Source organism: Drosophila eugracilis, unplaced genomic scaffold, assembly GCF_018153835.1.
Source record: "Drosophila eugracilis isolate 14026-0451.02 unplaced genomic scaffold, ASM1815383v1 contig_2088, whole genome shotgun sequence".
Lineage (NCBI taxonomy): Eukaryota > Metazoa > Arthropoda > Insecta > Diptera > Drosophilidae > Drosophila > Drosophila eugracilis.
In genome coordinates, this window is record NW_024572964.1 from 2,582,543 (window position 1) to 2,601,852 (window position 19,310).

The 19,310-nt window shown below is 42.1% G+C and overlaps 2 protein-coding genes across 24 annotated transcripts in view; both read right to left on the minus strand.

The window, feature by feature from the left end:
- Positions 1-2,731: 2,731 nt before the first annotated feature.
- Positions 2,732-7,038, minus strand: LOC108108099 (purine nucleoside phosphorylase). Of its 5 annotated transcripts, XM_017216000.1 has the most exons (5): positions 6,587-7,038; positions 6,041-6,169; positions 4,448-4,519; positions 3,046-3,817; positions 2,732-2,983 (listed from the first exon to the last, which is right to left on the minus strand). In XM_017216000.1, the coding sequence occupies exons 1-5, from the start codon at positions 6,694-6,696 to the stop codon at positions 2,897-2,899; spliced, it is 1,170 nt and encodes a 389-aa protein (XP_017071489.1). In that variant the 5' UTR covers positions 6,697-7,038; the 3' UTR covers positions 2,732-2,896. The 5 variants fall into 5 exon arrangements, with proteins under 5 accessions (XP_017071489.1, XP_017071487.1, XP_017071490.1 ...); XM_017215998.1 differs by lacking the exon at positions 6,041-6,169; XM_017216001.1 differs by lacking the exon at positions 4,448-4,519.
- Positions 7,039-11,953: 4,915 nt separating this feature from the next.
- The window catches only part of LOC108107723, a 47,055-nt gene continuing 39,698 nt past the window's right edge, over positions 11,954-19,310 (minus strand). For 3 of the 19 annotated variants that reach the window (XM_017215342.1, XM_017215343.1, XM_017215362.1), the window contains 13 exons: positions 17,871-17,891; positions 17,267-17,774; positions 16,767-17,196; positions 16,356-16,708; positions 16,096-16,295; positions 15,858-16,044; positions 15,712-15,720; positions 15,459-15,512; positions 14,742-15,342; positions 13,365-14,181; positions 13,100-13,236; positions 12,368-12,636; positions 11,954-12,310 (listed from right to left, as the gene is read on the minus strand). In XM_017215342.1, the coding sequence (XP_017070831.1) occupies positions 12,044-12,310; positions 12,368-12,636; positions 13,100-13,236; positions 13,365-14,181; positions 14,742-15,342; positions 15,459-15,512; positions 15,712-15,720; positions 15,858-16,044; positions 16,096-16,295; positions 16,356-16,708; positions 16,767-17,196; positions 17,267-17,774; positions 17,871-17,891 (3,853 nt within the window). In that variant the 3' untranslated portion in view covers positions 11,954-12,043. The remainder of the gene's footprint in view (positions 12,311-12,367; positions 12,637-13,099; positions 13,237-13,364; positions 14,182-14,741; positions 15,343-15,458; positions 15,513-15,711; positions 15,721-15,857; positions 16,045-16,095; positions 16,296-16,355; positions 16,709-16,766; positions 17,197-17,266; positions 17,775-17,870; positions 17,892-19,310) is intronic. The other 16 variants (XM_017215348.1, XM_017215350.1, XM_017215346.1 and 13 more) reach the window with 16 other exon arrangements.

Here is a 19,310-nt window from a genome sequence, read left to right on the forward strand (position 1 = left end):
TACCATCATCATTTTTTCGAAAAATTGAAAAAATATTTTTTTCTTCAGATTTGAACGGCACTTGAATATTTTGAAAATAGATTGAAAAACAAGCCTAACGACGTATGGCATTGCAGATTCCGACCATTTTTGGCTTTGTAATGAGGATAATACTGATATTTTGGGTTGAAAATCAAGATTGTGACTTTTGAGTAAAATTCGCGATATTTTTCCCCAGTGTTATGCTTATAACTTTGTCAAAACACGTCGCAGAACAAAAAGAAAGACTGTTTTGTGCAGCTAACGACCCAAGCAAACTTCCTATGTGGGTATGGCAATGATTTACGGAAATTAAATTTTTTGTCAAATTTCACTTTTTTGTAAGGGGTGCCATCATCATTTTTTCGAAAAATTGAAAAAATATTTTTTTCTTCAGATTTGAACGGCACTTAGATATTTTGAAAATAGACTGAAAAACAAGCCTAACGACGTATGGCATTACAGATTACGACCATTTTTGGCTTTGTAATGAAGAAAATACTGATATTTTGGGTTGATAATCAAGATTGTGACTTTTGAGTAAAATTCGCGATATTTTTCCCCAGTGTTATGCTTATAACTTTGTCAAAAGAAGTCGCAGAATGAAAAGAAAGACTGTTTTGCGCAGCTTACGACCCAAGCAAACTTTCTATGTGGGTATGGAAACGATTTTCAGAAATTAAATTTTTTGGCAAATTTCACTTTTTTGTAAGGGGTACCATCATAATTTTTTCGAAAAATTGAAAAAATATTTTTTTCTTCAGATTTGAACGGCACTTGGATATTTTGAAAATAGACTGAAAAACAAGCCTAACGACGTATGGCATTACAGATTACGACCATTTTTGGCTTTGTAATGAAGAAAATACTGATATTTTGGGTTGAAAATCAAGATTGTGACTTTTGAGTAAAATTCGCGATATTTTTCCCCAGTGTTATGCTTATAACTTTGTCAAAAGAAGTCGCAGAATGAAAAGAAAGACTGTTTTGCGCAGCTTACGACCCAAGCAAACTTTCTATGTGGGTATGGAAACGATTTTCAGAAATTAAATTTTTTGGCAAATTTCACTTTTTTGTAAGGGGTACCATCATAATTTTTTCGAAAAATTGAAAAAATATTTTTTTCTTCAGATTTGAACGGCACTTAGATATTTTGAAAATAGACTGAAAAACAAGCCTAACGACGTATGGCATTACAGATTACGACCATTTTTGGCTTTGTAATGAAGAAAATACTGATATTTTGGGTTGAAAATCAAGATTGTGACTTTTGAGTAAAATTCGCGATATTTTTCCCCAGTGTTATGCTTATAACTTTGTCAAAAGAAGTCGCAGAATGAAAAGAAAGACTGTTTTGCGCAGCTTACGACCCAAGCAAACTTTCTATGTGGGTATGGAAACGATTTTCAGAAATTAAATTTTTTGTCAAATTTCACTTTTTTGTAAGGGGTACCATCATCATTTTTTCGAAAAATTGAAAAAATATTTTTTTCTTCAGATTTGAACGGCACTTAGATATTTTGAAAATAGACTGAAAAACAAGCCTAACGACGTATGGCATTACAGATTACGACCATTTTTGGCTTTGTAATGAAGAAAATACTGATATTTTGGGTTGAAAATCAAGATTGTGACTTTTGAGTAAAATTCGCGATATTTTTCCCCAGTGTTATGCTTATAACTTTGTCAAAAGAAGTCGCAGAATGAAAAGAAAGACTGTTTTGCGCAGCTTACGACCCGAACAAACTTTCTATGTGGGTATGGAAACGATTTTCAGAAATTAAATTTTTTGTCAAATTTCACTTTTTTGTAAGGGGTACCATCATCATTTTTTCGAAAAATTGAAAAAATATTTTTTTCTTCAGATTTGAACGGCACTTAGATATTTTGAAAATAGACTGAAAAACAAGCCTAACGACGTATGGCATTACAGATTACGACCATTTTTGGCTTTGTAATGAAGAAAATACTGATATTTTGGGTTGAAAATCAAGATTGTGACTTTTGAGTAAAATTCGCGATATTTTTCCCCAGTGTTATGCTTATAACTTTGTCAAAAGAAGTCGCAGAACGAAAAGAAAGACTGTTTCGTGCAGCTTACGAATGTGGGTATGGCAATGATTTTCGGAAATTAAATTTTTTGGCAAATTTCACTTTTTTGTAAGGGGTACCATCATCATTTTTTCGAAAAATTGAAAAAATATTTTTTTCTTCGGATTTCAATGGCACTTGGATATTTTGAAAATAGATTGAAAAACAAGCCTAACGACGTATGGCATTGCAGATTCCGACCATTTTTGGCTTTGTAATGAAGAAAATACAGATATTTCGAGCCTCATATCCGGACACACCGGTTTTCGCATTTTTTGTATATCATAAAAATTTACGAAAATTCTCAAAAAAATCACGGTTTGAGCCTGGTACACAGTTCGACGGGGAATTTACTTACAAACTCAACGAGATATTACATTCCACGTTATGATCATTTTTGGCTTTGTAATTAGGAATATACTGATATTTTGAGTCACAAATCGGGGCAGACCGATTTTCGAATTGGGTTGAGATACCCGATAAGTGTTAATGTTTGACTTAATCCGTTTAAAAGTATGCACTCTTTTATATCAAATATAATTAGTATCAGCCCAGAAGCATGCTTCAAAAGATTGTTTAATTCCTTCAAACTGTATATTAAATTAAATAATGCGTTCAAAACTGGAATTGTGATATTTCTAGTTTATTTTACATAATTTAGTTAGACTATTCCCTAAGCTTATACTGTAAATTTTGGGACTATCCATGTCATGAGAGTCTTAGATGCGAGTCTAGTGAATTAACTAATGTTAAATTTAGAATCCAACGCTATTCCCTCGTTCGCTGCCTAAGCGGATGTCGTGTTAATTTCCCGGATGAGACGGGAGACCAGTTCGCAGCAGGCCTTCTGTCTGTTCTTGGCCACGGCCATAACCTGAATTGGAGTGAATATCAAGCATTAGTACTACGTTTACTTAATATGTTTATTTAACTCACCTCATCGTGGTTGGCCTCTTCATCCTTCTTGTCGCTGTACTCGGTGGCGCACTTATTCGTGATGAGGCTGAAGGCGAAGACCTTCATGTCGCAGTGCCGGGCAGTGATGACCTCGTGGACAGTGGACATACCCACCGCATCCACACCCATCATGCGTAGAGCCTTTAGTTCGGCGATGGTCTCGTAGTTGGGACCTCCCAGGCAGGAATAGACGCCCACGTGGATGTTAGACTCAATACCCATTGCCTTTCCAATTTCAATGGCCTTATTGATTAGGTCCTTGTTGTACGAATTGACGAGGGCGGGGAAGCGAGGTCCGAAACGCGGGTCATTGGGACCCTGGAGCGGGGAGTTGCCAGCGAAACCGAGCATGTTTACATGGTCGTGCATCAGCATGATGTCACCCACGGCGAACCGGGGGTTAATGCCACCCGCCGCATTCGTGGCGAAGAGGTATTCCACTCCGCACAGCTTCATCACGCGGACCGGCATCGAGCACTTGGCCAGCGGGTAGCCTTCGTAGAAGTGGAATCGTCCCTGCATTGCCATAACTGTGGCGCCCTCGAGGGTGCCGACCACCAGTCTCCCGGCATGGCCCTCAACTGTGGATACCGGGAAATTGGGGATCTTCTCGTACTCGAAGATCTTTGGGTCCTGGATGATATCGGCCAAAGAGCCGAGCCCAGAGCCGCAAATGATGCCGATCTTGGGGCGCATGCCGGAGCCCTTGGTGATGAAATCGGCGATCTCCTCGATGACCTCATAGGGATACCTGTTGAAGTTCAGAATGTGTGAGAATGTTTCTGGTTCGAAATGATATTGCTGCTGATCTTTCAACTATGAAAAGTGGAAAGGAGTAGACGAGTGAACTGATACGGTACATGGTACACAAGCAAGAGATCCTTTTTATATCTTCTCGCCACAATGATAAACAACAACTGAAGAAATGCAGTTCCCAGAGGGAACATTATAAGATACAGATACCAATTGATGAAGTTCCCTGAGGGAATATATATAGATAAAGATACCAATCTCAGATATCAAAACAAATCAATTTGATGGTATGAAAGAAAAGACGTCACATAAAAAAATAGTTTGAACAGTGATAACTCTGAAGAATGAAAATACTTCTTTAGGACATCGTCAAAATGAAAATTAAGATATGAATATAATCATGATTGTAAAATATAACAGAAATGGATTCAATATTCAGACACATGGTAACACAAAAACAGAAATCGAAATTTAGGACAAGAAAATCTTGGAAGAACTGAACTCTTCGTTGAGATCCTCGTCGGTTTCTTTACACTGCCAATCATGGTAATATGGAAACATAAGGTTTAGTAAATTCAATGAGGATTGAACATAGAGAAACAGAACTCAGAGGAATTGGTCTACAAACGTGTCTTCGTTGAGAACCCGCAAGGCCCTTAGCTCTTCGGGCGTAAGGTCGCATTGGATTTTTCCATTTCCGCTGCAATTGGGGAAAAAATTGTTTTGCTAAGTAAATGGCCAAAAAGTTTTACGATAAACAGATATGAAACTGAAATTAATGTCTATAAACAAACACTGCGATAAGGACCCCCTCTATCATTAATGGTTGTATTTCTTTCTCGGCAATAACAAGAATGTGGTAGAACTGTCACGACCATTTATCTCACTAGCTATTATCGAGTTGGCTAATAGTAACCAGCAATTAGGTTCTATTATGGCCATAAAGAATTCAGCTGGTTCGAGGCTGAACAGCTCGAACTTGAACTGCAAGTCGAGTAATGTTAAGATGTTGTTACCAAAACTGATCTCATGACCCCCCACGTGTTTGTGCTCGGATCAGCTCGAGTGAATTGATAAGCCGCGGATGATGATGCTGCAACTTATCAATATTACATGAGAAAAACAAAAACAAGCCTCTAAAAAGTAAACATAAAGTGCGTCATTAAGATGATCAGCCAGAATCATGCATAACTTACACTAATTGGCAACTTTAGCCAATAGTCCCTTAATAAATTGGTCTTTCGGTAGCCAGTCGATTATGGAAATTCGATCTGAACACGCGACGCGGCATTTTCGCCGCTTCATCAATATTCAGCACTGTTTGTTTCCATCGAAACAAAACAAGTTTCGAAACTAATCAATGCGGCAACATGTTTTAGTTGCGTTCTTTATCGGACCATTTGCCAATTACCCGTATCTGTAGTAAAGATTACGATGTGGAGGCCTATGTCAAGATCAGGGAACACACCCGCCTGGCCCAGCCAATCAGTGGGAACTCAGTGCCCCCCGTTAACTGGGCCATTAAACACTTACAAAGGCAGGTGGCAATCATAGTTCTTTTTAATTAACAAAAAGTTTGGGTACACTCAAAAAATATTAATTATTTGCTAGATTTGGAGAGTGATTTAAAATTTAATTACTGTATAATTGATATGAAAAAATCCTCATAAAAAATTAAATATGCTTCCTGGATGAAAAAGTTTAAAAACAATAATATATATATATTTCTATCTGTTAGTAAACAGGAATGAACCCAAACCGAGCCACTACTTTAATCATATGCAGATTAGAGATTCTTCGAATGGGATTTTAATGACTAGCCAGCGTCGAATGACGAAAATTGATAAGCCTGGAATACTGGAATGTCTTAATTTAAATTCAACAGATCTAAGCAGAGTTCGTTTCTTGATAGCAGCGGAAAGATCAAGGACCTGTCCTGTCTAGCTTTGTCATTTGAATTTTGATTTAGGTTGGCCGAAGTAAACATAAACCACTGAACTTACAGCTGACTCTCTGGAGTGGGTAAGATTGCGTTGTTTGGCCCCTTTGGGGTATCGTTCATGGCGGTCTTGGTGCCAGCCTTGCCCTTAGGATTCGAACAGCAATCGGTGTTACACATTTTGAGGCCAAAAGGGGTGCAGTTTTTAGATTTTGGGATTCGAACGGATAGAACTGACTGACAAGTAAGGCAGGGAGTAGTATAGTTGGGCCATTAACTTACAGCAGACTCTGTGGAGTGGGAATGATCTTGTCGCCAATCAGGCTCCCGCCCTTGGCGCCCTTCTTGTCCGTGCAGGTGTTGCCTCGGTGGGAGCCACCTGGCCCGGCGCAACAGTCGCGGGAACACATTCTGCGGTTTGGTTAGAAGTTTTAGCCCGAAAGGCACTAGGCAGCGAATGGAGTTCGTTTTTGAATTTGAATTTCCCGTAGGCCGAAACGTGTGCTTAGGACGACTACTGAAATTTCAAATGAAGCTACTGGCCTGGCCAACTCGGATAGCCAAGGCCATATCGATTCGGCCCCCCATAAAAAGCGGGTCACAAAAGCTTTCAGGCAAAGGATAGGAGGAGAGGCGGTCGTGCAGAAGGACAGGTGGCGCAGTGGGGTTAAGTCGATACCATAAAGCTGAAGCATTGAAAGGCAAGCACTATTGAAGGTTTCAATTAAAGCTGATTGTACTTAACGAGCCTCTGGCGTGAGGCCCTACGATGTACATAATATGCCCCCTTTATAACTATATGTAACCATCAACTCCCCACACACTTACGTCGGATTCTCCTGGGCTGTGTAGTCCGCCGACTTGCTGTGACCATTGCTGTGTCCATTGGTGCTTCCATTGGTTGTGCCATTGCCATTGACCACCTTGTAACCCGTCATTGTGCAGATGGAGTCGGAGATGCTTTTGTCCAATCGAAATACACTGCAATTATATAATCGCCCCAGACGCTCTCCTTCTGGTTATGCAAATCAAACTTTCGCGCTTGAAATTATGACCAAATCGACTGTCCACGTTTCTTTTTCGCGAATCAAAACTAATTTAGAAATCTGGAACTGGATACTGGAATTCTCTTTCTTTTGTAATCTCGTTACGTTTCACAAATGTTAGGTTTATGGCCGCGTCCAGAACTCGATGTGGTGCATATACTAGTACTTCGATGTGGTACTTCTTTACGGCTTGTTGCCTGCTCGAGCGCTGATTGTAAAATGAACGCTGCCGACTAATGGACGAGGGCTTATAAACCGGAGGAGGAGGCCCCACGAAGCCGACGACGTCGTTCTGCTTCAGGAAAAGATTCGGTTTCGGAATCTCGGAGATCCAGATCGCCGCTCGGCCGAGCCTCTGCCTCTGCCGGCGCTGATTGTTCAGCATTCAATTTAAAATCGTTTAGCGCGTATGGGTGCTGTATATAATACTGCCGGAATCGTTGCTCCTAACTAATTGAATTGAGCGAATTTAAATATATTTCAAACACTAGTATGTGTCGGAGGAGGAAAACAACTCTTTTAGTTACACACATTCGATAAGGAACGTTAACGGCGAGAACCCTAAATGATTCCGCAAAATGCTAGCTGATAAGTTTTTTTATGGACTTTTTGATAGGCATTCTGTTGGAGAGACAGCTGGAATTCATAAGTGGGTTAAGTCTATATAGAAGGCGGATATTAGATTAAAAGAACGCACCTTTATCTTTCTTAATCTTGGAGAGAAGCGTTATCATCTGCAGATCTTCTGCCACAACAATTATTAGTCTCTTATACTTGAAGGGAAAGTATTAAAGTATCTCCCTTAGTTATTATATGAAAATTCCCAAATAAAATTACAAAAAATATCAAACTAATTCAAATCACTGGCCAAACAAAATAATCAGTCAAGCTATTTTTAAATATTTTCAAAACAGGCCACTTGCCGAGAGTTGTTCTATAATTCGTTCGCTAACCTTTGCCAGGCTTATCAGTTGGCCAGTCGGAAAGTTTTACCAGGTCATCAGTTTCCAGCCAGACACCTTACAGTCAACACGAGTCGATGATGTCTGTTGTAATGGGGATTGGCTCTTGAATCACCCAGCAACCCATTCATCCCACTGATAACAAATTGGCAAATAGATCTTAGTCGCACCCGCAAGTACTTAACCTAATAACGATCTTCTTGGGAAAAACAATAAGCATACAATGTGAAATGAAGTATCAACATGCTGATAAGGATGCAACATCCTATCACTTCATGGGGGGTACACATTGGTCGTGTGCTAAGCCACAGTGACGTTGATGATGATCGGAATAGCAAATATGTAAACAACTTTACGACATTACGCAAAAGTGCAATCAGTTTCAGATTGAAATGCACAAATATTTGAATTTGTACAGGCTCAGACAGCCATTTATTGTTAAAAAATTACAGCTAACCCAATTAAGGAGAAAGCCCTAACACCACCTATACCAACCTTAACCCGACTAGACTAACTAATCTACTACTAAATCTGTAAAATCATCCAAACTCATACCTACCCTTCGTTGCTAGGGTCTCTGTTGGTAAAAGTATTTTTCAATTCTACTGCTCGACGTAAGCAAAAATAATCAAAACAAGATTGCGTGAGAACTGATTTTTTGAGGTAATTAAAACGAGTCTTGAATACCCTCACCACTTGGTAAAAATAATAAAAGAAGTGCCGAGCAGTTAAAATAAAATTGAGAAACTCAAAAACCAAAACATGGGCTAGAGAAGACCATGAAAATTGACCTATGCACAAGATGCAGGCCACCAAAGTGAGTGGAAAATTTCCAGATGATAAGAAAAAAACCCACGTATGCTGAGAAATGTTCCATTCATGTTTCAGTGGAAGATTCGAGACTGGAATCCAGATTTTTGTATCTGTTGGTGGCCACTTCCCGAGAAGCGTTTCCCTTTCTATGTTCATTTTGCGAGAGAGTTTTCCACTTTCCCAGCCTGTGTAGTGCAACAATCCCATTAAGATGTTGTTTTTGAAAAACAGGATTACTGAACAGCCCATCCGAGCTGGCTGAGATAAGAGATTGACCGGCGAGTAAACAATAAATGCATTTCGTATTTAGGTTTATTTCAGAGTATATTTATTAGCACTGTTTCTGTGACTTATTATTTTCCATGATTCGTAAGACTTGATTTGAGATTTTTACTTTTCAATTTACTTGTTTAGCTAATTGCAATGCTGTCATCAATATTAATTGGCTAGTCGCAGTAATTGCTAAGTGGAGTGTTTCTTCTATCAACTTCTACAATACCTTTTTTTTGCGCTGGCCAATTCTGATTTTTGTTTAAGGGAAGGGTAAGTTAATTTCTGATTTCTGATTCATATAAGTGAAAGTGAAAATATTATGGCAACACAGATTCATACAAGTTAACCTAGGAATAGAATTTGTAACACATATTTCAAAATGAGAGGTGCTTACACATTTACACTCAAAATATAGAAAATGAAATGATATGTAGATGAATCTAAGAAAAGATAAAATCAAATAGTAAATGACTTAAACTGGGGAAAACACAATAAAATCAATACAGTTTTCAGAATACTTTTCAAAGAGAGAAACAGTTTTTAAAACCTCCCGATGGATCCGCACCTCTACCTACAGACGAGGCCACAGAACTCAGCCAACTTTGCTTGCAAACGGAGAACTAAAATAAGTATTTCGAAAATGCTTCAAAACCTACAAGCGAACTGATGAATAAAGTTGAATATCTAATGGTAATATAATTTTCTTGATTTAAGGCATTTGCGGGACTTTAAATGTTTCAACGTATTCGTGGCGGAGGATCTCAGGCTACTCTACTACTCAGGAAGATGACAGTACCCCGTAGAGACCCACAGAGATTAGATGGCAATATCATCCTCCGCTCGGTTATGCTGGTTGGGACGGTTTTTCGCAATGAAAAAGGCACGAATGTGTTCTGTAGGTGTCATACATTTCGTTATTTTTTGGTTTTTTTTTTTGAGTTAAGCGACTGGCCCCTACTCTTTGAGAATTTCGAGGCAACAGCGAAATTACTTTTATCATTTAATTTGATTTAATTTACGAATTTTATACTGGTTTTTTGATTGTTAGTGTTTTTTTTTGGTTTTTGTTTTTTGAGTGTGTGTTAAATACGGTATAAAAAACGCTTACAAACAATTGCCCAAAAATAAACTTGAACTGAAGTACATTTTCACGAAAAATAACAATTATCTCGACAAAAACTGCACGCGTGCGATCTGAATCCGGTTTCGCGAGAGGCTCACACCCAAAAAATGAAGCGGAAGTTTGGCATTCATCATCGGACGCGTGCAGTACCTGGATTCACTGATTCCATTACGTGTTCTTTAAAGGTGTTTTCTTCTTCTTTTTCTTTTTCTTTTAATCATTTTTCGTAAGTTATAACGGTTGATTTTGTTTTGTTTTTGTTGGTGGCACTGTTTAGAGGCGAGCTTTTCAAAAGCTATATTAAGGACTTGCGACGAGACGAGTGAGACACATGCGGTGATTATGCGCTGCCGGCCATCGGGTCCACGGGACTCCCCACACCTGCTGGAGGCTGGAGGAGGTTCCACCTGGCCACGGCCGGGGTCTTAAAGTCAAATAGAGACAGAGTGGTAGAGAGAAAGAGAGTATTCGTATTCGTATATACGTATGTTGATAAGTATTATATGCTAATTGGTAATTGGTAATTGGTAATGAACCAAGGACTAGTTGCTAAATTTTGGTTTTTCCTCGATAATTCAAAGTCGGTTGGATTGCTGTGGCCTTCGGGCGGTGGGGTGACGCCACCATGGGGAGTGGAAATCAGATTGCAATCAGTTGCAATCTGATTAGTAAGAATGAGAGCCTTGGTTTATCATACATACACCGGCATATGTATGCGGTTTTATTGCAACATTTCGAAATTATAAGGTAAATAAAACTACGTACACAACACAAGTACACGAAGTAAATACAAACAACTAAGAATATCAAATACAAATACTAAGGTTCTATAAATATTTATACAAACTAAAAACAAAGTGAAAAACAAAGCCACACTCACGCCCATTCACTCAGACATACTTGCTAACGAATAGAAAACGCTCCTGAAGCTGGCTTTCCTCTTTTCTTTTTGGCTGCCTAACAAATTTGGGTGGACATTTTGCATTGATTTGGCTGCTAAAGCTGCTCGGAAAGTAAATAACATAAGATATATACTAAATGTCTTAGTTAGTAACTTTCCTAGCAGCTTTAGCTGGGTAACACAGAAAACACACACTTCCACTAGCTTCTCTACTTAAGTACTTAAATGACTTTCAGGCATAGCATACAGGACAATACTTTAGCATTAACTTTAGGGGGGTAGTACAGTAGGTTCCATAGATGTCTTGACAAATTACCATTGCACACACATACACGTATATGTATATCTAGAATTGAATATTATTGAATATGCGCTAGTCATTAAATTACACAGATTAATAATTAGAAAAAAACGAGACAGCCGCTTGGGCCTTGCCTTGCACTAACTTAAACGTTATTACAATATTATATTATATCTTTATATCTTTATCCGACTTTCAACTGAAGCAGCCCTCAAAACCGTTCCAGTCTGTCCGGCGAATTCCTTAAGTGTTAAGCTTTCTCAATTCAAATGGTTCTTTTTGGTTTTTCGGTTGGCTTTTAAAAAAGAATTCCCTTCGTGTGAGTTTTTTCTTCGTTTATGTTCTTTTGTTTTTTAAATTAATCATAAAAATCAGTCAGTCCAACGCCTTTTTTGTTAGTTACTTAGCTTCTTCTTTTGGTTGTGAGTTCGGTTTCTTGTCGGGGGAAGTCTGAGTGCCATCGGTTGGATGTTGGGCCCGGTGTGAGTCTGGGTTTCGGGGTCGATTCTAACCGAGATCTACTGCTACTCTACCGCTCCTGTCCTTCTACTAGCTGCTGCTTTCCGCGCTTTCTTTTAGAATAATTACGTCTAGTCGCCCTTTAGGTTCGATAGGTTAAAATGTAGTACGTATGTATAATAGATGTGTGTGTGTGTGTGTGTTGTACAAATAAATTATATTATCATTACATGCATATAAATATATATAACCGAATAGATATATGTTTATATATACGCAAGTGTTCTTTATCTTGTGTGTGTGTGTGTGTGTTGTGTATGCATATATATATCTATATATAGACTACAATATATACTGCGTATGCTTTTGGTTTTTGGCTACTTTGATGCTTATCAACTAGAATTCAACTACTTCTTTTTGGCCGCCTTCTTCTCGGCCTTGCGTATGGCCTTCTCGCGCTCCCGTCTTTCCCTCTCCATGTCCTTGCGCTCCTTCTCGATATTGGCCTTCAAGTCCTTCAGCCGCTTCTTCAGCCGGTGCTTGTCGTCCCCGCAAACGCCCAAGGTTTTGAAGTCCTTGGAGTCGAGGGTGAGTAGAGCTCCGCCCTCAACATTGTGCTCCTTGAAGACAGGGATGTAGCGCTCCAGCTCGATGCCCATCAGCCAGTGGCCAACCTGGAGGAGAGATGAGGAGTCATTATGTTTATTTTGATATCAAAGGTATAATCCCACCTGATCCTTGGTCCATTCGTGAACTGGCCCACCCTTGTAGGTATAGCCTGCTGCCACCGCCTTGCGATCGGAGAAACTAGAACTCGATCCGGACAGATCCAGAGTGCGGCTGGGGGAGTAACCTGGCGAGGAGCAGCCGGAGGACATGCTGGTGGGCGACGGTGGACCGGTGGTGTGGGCGGACGGCTGCTGCTGGATTTGCTGGTGGTGCTGCTGCTGCCAGGGCACTGTGCCGGGCGGGGAGAGTGATTGTGGAACGACTTGTTTAACTTTGGAACGATTACGGATTACGCATTACGGGTTAGTCGAGAGAGAGAGAGAAGAGGAGAGATAGAAGAGTCTGGGTTAGTACGATCGCACTGGATCCTTTGGCATTGCGACGCAGAGCACATGGTATCGGTTGAGAATGGTTTAGTTTAGTTTAGTTTAGTTTAGACATTCATAGATATTTATATAGAGAGATATACATATGGGAATGCGAGTAATGTAAACGGATAACAGCTGCAATGAACTCTCAAAACCTTCGCATAATATATATGGTTATAACGAAATAACAGTGTTCGATTAGTTGGCTTTTGGAACAGTAAACATATGTACAGATCTGTATGAAATGAGATGATGGGCATGATACGTCTGTGGGATCGTTCTAGTGGTTAGTCTACGGTCTGGCTAGAGAGATTCGGAGGATTGTGCTGGTCTGGTTGGTTGGTTGGTTGGTTGGTCATAGTTCACCTTTGGGCTGGGCCTCGTTCACCGCCTGGCGGATCTCGTTGATCAGCGTCTTGCAGTTGATGGCCGCGGCGCTCTGGCTCTTGTTAATCTCCGTGTAATCGTCGCTGGAATGTCGCGAGGATCCATCGCCGAGTCGCCTGCAAAGGTCGAGCAACCGTATAACATTGTGGATAATAGTTTGTGTGTGTGTTTTGGCCATTATTGATTTTGTTTATTATAATCCCCTTAACCCCACCAACTCTCTCTCTAGAGAGCCTTAACCCACCTCTCGCGATCGGACAGCGCCTGGTTGAGTTGATCCGTAAAGCTGGATCCGGGCAGTGGAACCTTACTGCCGTTGGGCGCCACCCGCCGCCTGGAGGGATACATCCAACTCTCCGCCGGCTCGTTCTCCGCCAGCTTATCGTTGGAGCCCAGGATGGAGTCGTACGAGCTGTTGAGATCACGATTGCTGCTGGTGGCCGGGCCAGTTCCGAAGGTGGTCATACTGCCGCGATGGAAGTCGTTGAGCCCGTTGTCCGCCGGAGAACCCAAAGAGTTCTTGAACATGCTGGGAATACTGGTGGTCACGGCCTGAGCCTGCTGCTGCTGTTGTTGCTGTTGCTGCTGGTGCTGCTGCTGCTTGCTGGGATCCTTGTGGACCTGGGCATACAGCTGATTGATCTGTGCCTCGCGTGCCGTCGACTGGTTGGATGAACTGGACGAGGCGGAGGAGGTGGAGTTCAGCAAAATGGCCGTGGTGGTGCCCAGGTGGCCATTCGAGGGGGTGCTGACCACACTGGCCATAGCTGGCGGATGATGCTGTAGCAGATTATTCACGTTGGCCAGCAGATGTGAGTTGCCATTGGACAGGCTGATGGTTTCATGGGTGGCAGGAGCACCAGCCAAGTTCAAGGCCGATCCTTCACGCTCCTCCTCCTCATCCGTATCATCCAGGGTGCAGTCCGAACTGCGACTGTTGCTCCGACTGCGCTTGAGGAGATTCCCATTCGAAAGCTGGCCAAGATCGCTGGCGGCTCCGTTCGAAGTGCTGTTCCCATTCGCTGAGGGCAACTGGCGATTGGCTAAACCACCACGGGAGGCTTTTGTTTTAGATTTCGATTGGCAGGGTGCGAGTTTGGTTTGATTTTTGGTGTTTTTCAAATTGATTTTGTTTTTGCGATTTGTTGTTGTTGGGCAAAATGAGGGCGCAGCGTGTAGGCGTGGCAGTCACAAAGAAACACAACGAGCAAAGAACGTAATACAAACATGAACAACGATATAACGAACGAGAACAGAGACGGCACACAGAGAGATCAAATAAAGTGGAGAGAAATGGAAAGAAAGAGAATAACAATTAGCAGACATGGACAATGACGGAGCATAAAAGAAGAAAGTAGCAAAAGGAAATCAAGAGGAGGAGCAATGGTGGAAGCTTTAGGCCAGGTGCAGCTCAAAGCACAAAGAACAAAGAACGGGCGCTTAAAACGAGATTGTCATGGCTCAAAAACAAGACTTTAAAGTGAGTATTGTAGTTATGTTTATGAATTATAACTAATATAGATTATATAAGGATATAAATGCTTAAAGGATACCATAACAATCTTGTAGTAAGTGATCAAAGAGTGCTGGGGTAAGATAAGGTCTTGTGGCGCGGACTCACCCAGATCGATTTTAGTCTTGTTAACCGAGTTATCCAGCAGCTCGTGCTGCGGCACTGCCGCATCCAGCTCGTCCTTGACCGGAACCTTGCGTTCCACAGTGGCTGTCTTTACACCATCACCATCTGGTGAGAGATCTGATATCTCCGTGTCCGACAGCTCCGTCTCCAGCTTGGGGAACAGTGGCTTCGGCGGAGTCTTGCGCATCATCTGCGGGGTCAACTTCAGGGTGGCACTATCGTAGGGCAGACCCACAGGGAAACCAGCCTTGCGCTGGGTCTCCTGCAGTTCATGCTCCAGATTGATCACCCTGTCCTTGAGCTTCTTCACCAGAGCATTGTACTCGATGTCCTTCTCCTGGAGCAGCTGCTGGTAGAACTCCTCGCGATGGCACATATCCAGCTCCCGCTGCTGGTACTCCCTGACCAGCCGCTTGGCCTTGTTGTACTTCTTGTCCAGCGCCATGTACTGACCTTGTGACTGCTGCAGCATGTTCTGCAGATTGGCGGCCTCCTTCCGGATGTTGCCCAGCTCCCGTTCACTTTGCCGCAGCCGCTCGCTGAGCAGCTCATTTTCGTTTCCCGTCGTCTCGAGCTTGACCAGCTGGGAAGGGTTAGGAAATCTTTTAGTAAGATGAACTTTTTCCTATTAACTTTATGTGCAAATGATGGATGAGATGATGTTGGGGAAATAATAAGAAAAAGAACAGAAAAACAAACCTTTCGTTTTAGACTTTGAATAATCTCCTCTTTCACCAGGCAACCCATTTCGCTCTGGGGAAACAAAATAATAAAATAATCAACAAATTAAGTAACTAAACTCTTTGATAAACTTAAAATAAGTCAACATCTCAAATTCTAAACTAATTTCTAAGTTACATAAACTCAAACGGAAAGTGTTTTGATAATGTGCTCTACAATTTTTTTGATTATCTAAAATTTTGTATTCAATGATATTTTCAAATCCAATTACCGCTTTGTGCTGCATTTCAATATCCACACAATTTTGAAATTCAGCAAAAGGAGAGAGAAGAGAACACACAAACACACAAGTTAAGCACGGCTGCAAGAGAGATTCTTTCCGGGATGGGCCATCCTGGGATGCCCTACAGTCCTTACCTCCTGTAGCAGCCGCTTCAGCGACTCTACCTCCTGCGAATGTGTGGCCTCCACCTCCATTGGATGTTCCACTTGGACGGGACTCGAGGGTCCCTCGCAGACGCTCGAATTGGCCGAAACCGGCTGGGTGGAGTCCTCGGAATAGTCGAGTGTGCGACGCAGGTACTCCTCTTGTTGGCTAAAATAACTTTAGATCCATTAATATTTATTAATTTCGCTTTTAGCCTGGCTAACTAACCGCTTCAAGCGCTCTTCCTTCTCGCGATCCGCCTGCAAACTCAGTCGAATGAGCTGGGCTACCTCTGAGTTTTCAGGATCGCGTTCGCGTCCGATTTGGAATTTGACTAGACCAGAAGTATTGCGCAGCACTGAGGCTGCATAAGCCTGTGTGACTCCCACGAGACTCTTGCCGTCCACCTCAATTATCTGATCGTTGACCTGGAAGGCAAAGAATATGATTAGCTAATACACTTTTATAAGAGTTAAGACAAAACTCACCTGAATCCGACCGTCTCTGGCTGCTGCACCGTTATCGGTTATGGTTTTCACAAAGATTCCTAGTTTCTCTAAGCCTGCATCGGCGCCAACGCCCATGCCAATTATACTGAGACCCAGACCCTCGGGACCTTTCATCAATTCCACGGGGAAGACGTGCATCTTCTCCACGCGCTTTTCGAGCTCATATTCCGCCGAAGCGGCCACAGGATCGACATCTTCATTACGGCGATCGTAGTCATTAACGGAGAAAGTGGAGTACACGTGAATGGGTCCCGAACTGAAGCGAACTTTGGGATTCTTGCGCACAGTGATGGGCGGATAAGAGCAGTCGTCGTCGTCAAAGTCTAAGAGACCTGTAAAGTAGATTGTGGTAAGTACAAAACTATCAAGTAAAAGGTATTTAAAACCCACCAGGCACTTCCATCCAGAAGTTGCCATCTTCGAAGTAGTGCACTCCCGCCTCTACAAGAACCTCCTTGCTCCTCACTGGCGGATACTCCGGGATGTAGTACTGACTGTCGTCTAGCTCAGTAACCCCAGTGCTTAGTACCGTCGAATTGGTGGCCTGTTCGACATCTGCCAGAGAGTAGGTGGAATTGTGCTTGCTGGAGATGACGCTGTCATCGATGGTCGTGGTCTGATTGAGTGTGGCATCCGACTGCGTGGACTCCACGGAAACTATCGACTCGTGCAGCGACTCTCCACCGGTCACGTATGTGTGATTTAGATCGGAATGTTTCTCTTGTAGATCGTAGCCGTTTTCCAGCTCTTCCCGCTGACCAGGAGCTCTGGTCGAAGTTGCGGAGGTAATTAGCAGATTTTCAAGACTGCGTTTTGGTGCCTAAAAGGGGAAAAATGATAATAAATATTATTTTTCTAACATTTAAACAGAATATATGAACAGATCGTACCTCAAGGACATCCCTTAGCCACTCGGGCTCGTCGTCGTCGTGGCGTGTAGTGGCTGTGGTGGCCGTCGAGGGGGTGGTGGTGGTGGTCTCTGTCTCAGTGCTATCGGCCTTGACGAAGGTGGCACTCAGAGCTGTGGCGACATGGCCATAGCCCACAATGTCCACAGCTTCAACGTCATCGGAATCGCCGTCAGCATCGCCGTTGGCATCGAACTCGGCCCTGGCGTGGTCCTCGTCGTCGTCCTCCTGGAATTCCTCCTCCTCCTCCTCCTCCTCCTCGTCCTCCTCTTCCTCGACAATCGCTGGGACAGCTGCAATTTGGATGTCCTGCTCCCCGTTGGCAGCGTTGCCTGATGATTGCCCAGGCAAATCCTCAATGAGATTCTTGATGCTGGTCGGCGATGTTGCTGTGGCAACAACGGCAGCAACAGCCACACCCACGCTGGGGGCGGCGTTGAGTATCTGTTCGACTTCCTTTGCCTGTTCGTCCGACAGCAGCGACTGTTGTCTATGTTTAGGATCAGAAAAGCAAAAAGATAAAGTTTCAGCAAGGGTTCCGCTCTCTGGGGATCATGGGGGAAAATAAGGCGAGACCAGGACCAACCTGATTTTGTTTTCCAAAATGCTACGCAGACAGGATACAGGACAGGACACAAGCACAACAATAACAGGCAATTTACGATAAATAAATGAAAGTAAACAGAGTGAGAAATGCAAAAATTATGAAATATTTATGGAAACATGCAAATCATTTTAAATAATACAAATAAATGCATACGATTACGTGCGCCGCTTAAAGATTTATAAACGCTGCGGACGCGGCGAGCATGTAAATAAAATTAAAGTGCATATAATAACAGTAATTAAGTGGAGAGCAGCCCGGCAGCAGTCGACAAGAGTGTGCAATTAAAATGTAATGCACTTTTAATTCACACTATCCAGCGGGGGGTCTCCTGTTTGCCCTATTCTGATTACAATTTGCATCCTTAAATTGGTTTTAATTTTAGCTTAAACTACAGTTATAAGTTAATTATTTAACAATAAGCGAAAATCTATAGAGGTATACTCTTACTTCCCCTTAAAATCCCATATCCCAGCTCTGAGCTTGTATTCAAGCCTCTAGCTTTTCCTTGAAAGCCTTCCCCTACTTATCCTTAAGAATTTCCCTTTAATTAGCAAACATTTGAGCATCTTCGATGGTATCAAGTAACTCAACTAAGCACAGATACCCATTTCACCTTTAATTAATACACAACTTGCCCTTTAACTGCGCATAGTAATAAAGTAAACTTGAGAGAGTGAATTGCAGTCAGCGCCGCAAAGTATGCAATGCCAAATTAAACATGCACGCTTACACGAGCACGTAGCCCAAAGCGAGTTGGGTGGAAAATCGGGTGAAAAGTTATGTCGCATACGCCGTGTTGCACACGCAATGGCACCTGAAGTGAGTGAAACAGGTAGACCAAGTAGACAGTTGTCAGTTAGCTGGGTGCATTTAACGTTTAAGTGTTTGTCACTCTCACTTGTGCGTGACGTCACGTGTAAGGTGGATATCTCCCTATCGCAGTGTTTGTTAATTACTGCCAACAATTGCCAGCGACAACGGCAACGAGGACGAGTCTACACATGGAGAAATTTTACATGAAATTAATAAGTATTTTTGTTGATTTTTCAATAAGATAGAAAGTATTGAAAACGAACTTAAGATAAATATTTTGTAATATTAATATTGGATTATTATTTTAAGTATTTTTCCCTCTGCGCTCAGAACACGGCTAATCATTGAAACTAACACACAGAGCCTTAGTTGCTGCAAGTGGTTGATTATGTTGTTGATAATGAGAGCCAAGTGGCAGACACTGAGGCAACAACAAACAGACAGGCGAAGGCCCAAAGTGGCCACTTTCCCGCTTTTCCCACTCCAACATTTTTCACCCCCTCAGGTGGTGCCACACAGATGTACCATGCATTTAAATGAGTTTTTCCAGCAGAGTTTCAGTGCATTTATGTAATTGCAATTGCAATTGGCATTTTCACACGCAAG

Coding starts and splice junctions, on each gene's coding strand:
- LOC108108099 (XM_017216000.1), bottom strand. CDS start 6,696: ATGACGGGTTACAAGGTGGTCAATGGCAATGGCACAACCAATGGAAGC. Junction 6,170..6,586: donor ACAGCCCAGGAGAATCCGAC/GTAAGTGTGTGG, acceptor ACCAAACCGCAG/AATGTGTTCCCGCGACTGTT. Junction 2,984..3,045: donor AAGAGGCCAACCACGATGAG/GTGAGTTAAATA, acceptor ACTCCAATTCAG/GTTATGGCCGTGGCCAAGAA.